The following is a 6,701-nucleotide window of genomic DNA, read 5'->3' on the forward strand; positions in this document are numbered from 1 at the left end:
CCGAACCCGCCGGGCCGGTCCGCAGTCCGAATCCGCCGGGCCAGACCGGAGCCCGAACCCGCCGGGCCGGACCGAAGTCCGAACCCGCCGGGCCAGACCGGAGCCTGAACCCGCCGGGCCGGACCGCAGTCCGAACCCGCCGGACCGGACCGCAGTCCGAACCTGCCGGGCCAGACCGCAGTCTGAACCCGCCGGGCCGGTCCGCAATCCGAATCCGCCGGGCCAGACCGGAGCCTGAACCCGCCGGGCCGGACCGCAGTCCGAACCCGCCGGGCCAGACCGCAGTCTGAACCCGCCGGGCCGGACCGCAGTCCGAACCCACCGAACCGGACCGCAGTCCGAACCCGCCGGGCCAGACCGCAGTCTGAACCCGCCGGGCCGGACCGCAGTCCGAACCCACCGAACCGGACCGCAGTCCGAACCCGCCGGGCCAGACCGCAGTCTGAACCCGCCGGGCCGGACCGCAGTCCGAACCCACCGAACCGGACCGCAGTCCGAACCCGCCGGGCCAGACCGGAGCCTGAACCCGCCGGGCCGGACCGCAGTCCGAACCCACCGAACCGGACCGCAGTCCGAACCCGCCGGGCCAGACCGCAGTCTGAACCCGCCGGGCCGGACCGCAGTCCGAACCCACCGAACCGGACCGCAGTCCGAACCCGCCGGGCCAGACCGCAGTCTGAACCCGCCGGGCCGGACCGCAGTCCGAACCCACCGAACCGGACCGCAGTCCGAACCCGCCGGGCCAGACCGGAGCCTGAACCCGCCGGGCCGGACCGCAGTCCGAACCCGCCGGGCCGGTCCGCAGTCCGAATCCGCCGGGCCAGACCGGAGCCTGAACCCGCTGGGCCGGACCGCAGTCCGAACCCGCCGGGCCAGACCGCAGTCCGAACCCACCGAACCGGACCGCAGTCCGAACCCGCCGGGCCAGACCGCAGTCTGAACCCGCCGGGCCGGACCGCAGTCCGAACCCACCGAACCCACCGAACCGGACCGCAGTCCGAACCCGCCGGGCCAGACCGCAGTCTGAACCCGCCGGGCCGGACCGCAGTCCGAACCCGCCGAACCGGACCGCAGTCCGAACCCGCCGGGCCAGACCGCAGTCCGAACCCGCCGGGCCGGTCCGCAGTCCGAATCCGCCGGGCCGGACCGGAGCCGAACCCGCCGGACCGGACCGCAGTCCGAACCCGCCGGGCCGGCCCGCAGTCCGAACCCACCGGGCCGGACCGCAGCCAAGACCCACTAGGCCAGACCACAACCAGAGTCCTCCGGGCCAGACCAGAGTTAAGACTCGCCGATCCAGACCAGAGCCTGAACCCGCCGGGCCCCACAGTCCCATCCGCACACACCCCCACAGCCCCATCCGCACACACCCCCACAGTCCCATCCGCACACACCCCCACAGCCCCATCCGCACACACCCCCACAGCCCCACAGCCCCATCTGCACACCCCCCCACCCCAGGGCTCCTGCCGGCGGTGTTGGAGACGATGTCCACACAGGTCTGGGCCACGTTGAGCCAGAACAGGCCGAGAGTGCGGCGGGCACTGTCACTGTGGGTCTTGAAGGTCTCCCACATTCCTGACTGGTCCTCCTCCTTCTCCTGCTGCTGCTTCGTGGGGGGGGGAGGGGGGCAAGCGTTATCGAGGCGTCACTGACTGAGGAGCCCCAGAGCACCGGAACCTGGGACGCACAATCCCAGGATCCAGCAGGATCCGGACCAATCGAGTTTAAAGGATGCTGATCATGTTTCTATCACTTCTAGCTTTCTAATTCGGCTTTTCTGTATCCCTCAGAAATTAAACTCAAACGTAAAATATATTGCTTTTGTTTACTGCCTCGTTAAACAACAATCGAGCACGTGCTGCTCCAGTGCATTGTGGGATACTTGCCTTCTCTCCCACCTGTGCTCCGCCGTCCTGGGTCTCCGCTCCCTCCTCCTCCTTCTTCGTGTCACTGTAGCAACGAGATTCGGGGGGGGTGAGTGGTGTGAACGAGCGCTATGTACAAAGGGGGCGCCCCCTACGGGGCGGGTGGTTTCCTACAGGGAGGTGGTTTCCACAGCAACAGACAAGAGGCTTCACAGGAGGGAAAGCAGGGCAGCCAAACAGAACAGATACCCCCCCACCCTCTCGCCGTCCCGGGTCAGAGGTGCTGGCGAGTCCCACATGCAAGAAGGGACGTGAGGATCCGAACTGGGGTCCTGCCTGCGCGGGTCTTACTCACGGGTAAGCAGGTGGGTCACAGATCAGAACATCAGGAACCTCCATCTGGGGCCTCAGTGGCTTCAGCTCGTTGATCTTGATCCGGGTCATGTTGCCCTGTAGCCTGTACAGTTCCGGCAGCAGCTTCACCTGGGAGACACAGCATGGGTCAACCGCAGCAACCTCCGTCCACAACACTGACCTGGTCACCTGCCTCACCGGTCAGTTCCTCCTCAGTGACCTCTGCCCACTCGACACTGACCAGGTCACCCGCCCAGTGACCTCTGCCCCCCCCGGCACTGACACTGACCAGCTCAGCCCCGGCACTGGCTGGGGTGACCTGCTCCTCACCTTGTTGTTCTCGTTGAGCAGTTGCAGGGAGAGTCTGGAATCGCTGAGCTGCTGGGTGTCCAGTAGGGCTCTGTAGAGGGACTGGCCAGGCTGGACAGCCCACTGGCACCTGGGACAGAGGGACAGCGTGAGCACAGGCGCACGTACATGCACATGCACACACCAGAGAGTCTCACTGGGTGGTCGCAGAGACGACACTGGGGCTCTTTCTGCTGACCAGCTCAGACTGGTGTGAGGATCTCAGCAGAGGCAGGAGAATGGACGAGTTCACACTCACTTGCAGAAGGAGCTCTGCTTGCAGGTCTTGAAGTTAGTGCGATGCACAGCCTGTACCAGCTGGAGCCAGAGGGCTGAGAGAGTCAGTCCTGCCAGACAGAAACGCAGTATCCTGCAATAAAGGGAGAGAGACAGGGGACTGACCACACGGTCCCAGAGCCACACAGAGAGAGAGAGACAGGGGACTGACCCCACAGTCCCAGAGGCAACACTGATTGGACCCATCGGTCATGCTAATAAAGCACCTTGAACTGACGGGCGAATGCAGAAACACAGAGAGGAGATTGCTCCATATTTTAATCTATGTAAGATGACCAGGGGAAGGGTCATCCAGGACAGGTATCTACTCGACGTAGACCTGACCAAGATGGCCGCTAAGAGAAACCAGCTGACCCGCAGATGGAAAGGGCTCAGTCCGAAAAACAACAAGACACAGGTGTGTCTCATCAGGAAACAAAATATATATGCCCTGGAAACAGTGAACCAGTGCAGAAGCCAGTAGGTGAATTTGGTTGGTGTTGGTACAGATTTAAGCATAATGGATTTATGGAAGAAATAAAGGATTACAGTTTACGGTTTGTGATTTGGATATGGCGCGGATTTGTGGAACCTTACGGACTTTGGAACTCGGACTGAATAAGGATTGAGAGAACGGATTGTGGACTGGCTTGGAAGACGGAGGAACTGGAGAAATGGAGAAAAACTCCACGAAAATTAAAGAAGAGAGTGTAGTGTGAGTACTTTTGTCTCTATTATATAATCCTTTCCCCCGGAGGCACCACATCTGGGATTAAAGCACAGCGCAGCTGGAGGCTCGGCCCTGCGTGTCCCCGGGAGACGGGTGCTGTGCTGTGCGCTTATTTTCAGCAGCCATATCACCCTGCAATTCACAGCTGGCAGCCCACTGAAGCTCAGCAGGTGTGAGCCTGGTCAGTACCAGGATGGGAGACCTCCTGGGAAAAACTAAGGTTGCTGCTGGAAATGGTGTTAGTGGGGCCAGCAGGGGGCGCTCACCCTGTGGTCCACGTGGGTCCTAATCCCCCACTAGCGATGGGAACACTATACTGTAAACAGGCACCGTTCTTCGGCTGAGACGTAAAACCGAGGTCCTGACTTGGTCCTGACACCACAGCTGATGTGTGGTGAGCGTTCTGGTGCACGGTGGCTGATGTCGCATCGTCAAGTTCAAGTTTGTCATTATACTCATATACAGGTACAGTGGTGTGAAAAAGTGTTTTCCCCCTTCCCGATTTCTTATTTTTTTGCATGTTTGTCACACTGAAATGTTTCAGATCATCTAACAAATTGAAATATTAGACAAAGAGAACACAAGTAAACACAAAATGCAGTTTTTAAATGAAGGTTTTTATTATTAAGGGAAAAAAAAATCCAAACCTACATGGCCCTGTGTGAAAAAGTGATTGCCCCCTAAACCTAATAACTGGTTGGGCCACCCTTAACAGCAACAACTGCAATCAAGCGTTCGCGATAACTGGCAATGAGTCTTTTACAGCGCTGTGGAGGAATTTTGGCCCACTCATCTTTGCAGAATTGTTGTAATTCAGCCACATTGGAGGGTTTTCGAGCCTTAACCGCTTTTTTAAGGTCATGCCACAACATCTCAATCGGATTCAGGTCAGGACTTTGACTAGGGCACTCCAAAGTCTTCATTTTGTTTTTCTTAAGCCATTCAGAGGTGGACTTGCTGGTGTGTTTTGGATCATTGTCCTGCTGCAGAACCCAAGTGCGCTTCAGCTTGAGGTCACGAACAGATGGCCGGACATTCTCCTTCAGGATTTTTTGGTAGACAGCAGAATTCATGGTTCCATTTACCACAGCAAGTCTTCCAGGTCCTGAATCAGCAAAACAGCCCCAGACCATCACACTACCACCACCATATTTTACTGTTGGTATGATGTTCCTTTTCTGAAATGCTGTGTTACTTTTACGCCAGATGTAATGGGACACACACCTTCCAAAAAGTTCAACTTTTGTCTCGTCAGTCCACAGAGTATTTTCCCCAAAAGTCTTGGGGATCATCAAGATGTTTTCTGGCAAAACTGAGACGAGCCTTTATGTTCTTTTTGCTCAGCAGTGGTTTTCGTCTTGGAACTCTGCCATGCAGGCCATTTTTGCCCAGTCTCTTTCTTATGGTGGAGTCGTGAACACTGACCTTAACTGAGGCAAGTGAAGCCTGCAGTTCTTTGGATGTTGTTGTGGGGTTTTTTGTGACCTCTTGGATGAGTCGTCGCTGCGCTCTTGGGGTAATTTTGGTCGGCCGGCCACTCCTGGGAAGGTTCACCACTGTTCCATGTTTTCGCCATTTGTGGATAATGGCTCTCACTGTGGTTCACTGGAGTCCCAAAGCTTTAGAAATGGCTTTATAACCTTTTCCAGACTGATAAATCTCAATTACTGTTTCTCATTTGTTCCTGAATTTGTTTGGATCGCAGCATGATGTCTAGCTTTTGAGGATCTTTTGGTCTACTTCACTTTGTCAGGCAGGTCCTATTTAAGTGATTTCTTGATTGAGAACAGGTGTGGCAGTAATCAGGCCTGGGTGTGGCTAGAGAAATTGAACTCAGCTTTCCAAAGAGGTGATAAACCACAGTTGATTTATGTTTTAACAGGGGGGGCAATCACTTTTTCACACAGGGCCATGTAGGTTTGGATTTTTTTTCCCTTAATAATAAAAACCTTCATGTAAAAACTGCATTTTGTGTTTACTTGTGTTCTCTTTGTCTAATATTTCAATTTGTTTGATGATCTGAAACATTTCAGTGTGACAAACATGCAAAAAAATAAGAAATCAGGAAGGGGGCAAACACTTTTTCACACCACTGTATATGGTATAACAAAATGCTATTTAGCTAGCTCTCGGACAATAAGTAGTACAAAAAAACAATTCAATTGTTTAACATAAGAAAGACAGGGACAACAGGCAGTGTGCAAAACAACAAAGGTAACAGGTTATGTGCAAGAACATGCATTAACGGAATGAAATTATGGGGAGTGAGCTTTTGACATGTATGGTAGAGGTAGATTTTCAATGTGTGTTTAAGTTTTTGGTAAGAAAGAAGGTACTGTGAGGTTCAGATCATAGGTGAGAGTGAGAGAGGCTGGGAGTTTAATAGTTCGATAGTGCGGGGGTAAAAACTGTCTCCGAGTCTGGTAGTCCGGGCCCGAATGGTCCGGTATCATCCAGGTGGGGCTGCACATTGGGAGTGGTGGAGGGGAGTCCCTATTACCTGTAAAGTGCTTTAAGTGGAGTGTCCAGAAAAGCGCTATAGAAGTGTAAGCAATTATTATTTTCAGAGCCGGGAAGCCCGCCGAGACCCCGGGCTGCGTGATGCAACCAGGCCCAACCCGACCTCCCCCTCGCCGGCTGGCGTCGCATAACACTGGCCGGGCCAGCGAAACTAAACCCCTGATCTGCGGCCTAACCGCCTCCTCCATCCCCCCAGACCCGGCGCCCAGGAGCCCCTCCACCCGGCACCGCCGGCTCGGGGAACCCGCAGACCTTGGAGGACAGAGAGCAGCACCGCCAGCTTCCCTGCACACTCCGTGGTCGGACAGACCCCCAGCCGCCGCAGCCTCGTCTAATCCAGCACAGGAGGCAGGTAAACGAGCCGCCGGCGCCGCTACACCGTACCTCATAGAGTAAGTCGCCATCTTGATTCAAACCTGAGCTTTGCTCTCCCGATTCCTTTTCTGTATTCCGGCTTCTCGCGAGGTTACGTCAGCCTCCCCTGATTGGCCGGCTCGCAGCCTCGGCTCATGAATATGCATGAGCAAGGCTGAGGGAGGGGGGCGCACATGGCGGGACGCGATAGGTGGTTACGCGTACAGGTGTTTGTGTTCAAGACGGATCTC

The 6,701-nt window shown here is 55.9% G+C and overlaps 1 protein-coding gene across 1 annotated transcript; it reads right to left on the minus strand.

The window, feature by feature from the left end:
- Positions 1–1,268: 1,268 nt before the first annotated feature.
- Positions 1,269–6,583, minus strand: LOC148810791 (neutral alpha-glucosidase AB-like). The gene is made up of 5 exons (XM_088908927.1): positions 6,481–6,583; positions 2,830–2,940; positions 2,553–2,661; positions 2,224–2,351; positions 1,269–1,953 (listed from the first exon to the last, which is right to left on the minus strand). Exons 1-5 carry the CDS (start codon positions 6,498–6,500, stop codon positions 1,803–1,805), a joined length of 519 nt encoding a protein of 172 aa, XP_088765053.1. The 5' UTR covers positions 6,501–6,583; the 3' UTR covers positions 1,269–1,802.
- Positions 6,584–6,701: the final 118 nt, after the last annotated feature.

This window comes from Atractosteus spatula (assembly GCF_055471065.1).
Source record: "Atractosteus spatula isolate fAtrSpa1 chromosome 17 unlocalized genomic scaffold, fAtrSpa1.hap1 SUPER_17_unloc_6, whole genome shotgun sequence".
Taxonomy (NCBI): Eukaryota; Metazoa; Chordata; class Actinopteri; order Semionotiformes; family Lepisosteidae; genus Atractosteus; species Atractosteus spatula.

Bases quoted from the DNA above. Each gene is read 5' to 3' on its own strand.
- LOC148810791 (XM_088908927.1), bottom strand. From the start codon at position 6,500: ATGGCGACTTACTCTATGAG. The intron at 2,662-2,829 runs GTGAGTGTGAAC...CCTCTGTCCCAG, and splicing joins AAGCAGAGCTCCTTCTGCAA to GTGCCAGTGGGCTGTCCAGC. The intron at 2,352-2,552 runs GTGAGGAGCAGG...TGTGTCTCCCAG, and splicing joins TGCTCAACGAGAACAACAAG to GTGAAGCTGCTGCCGGAACT.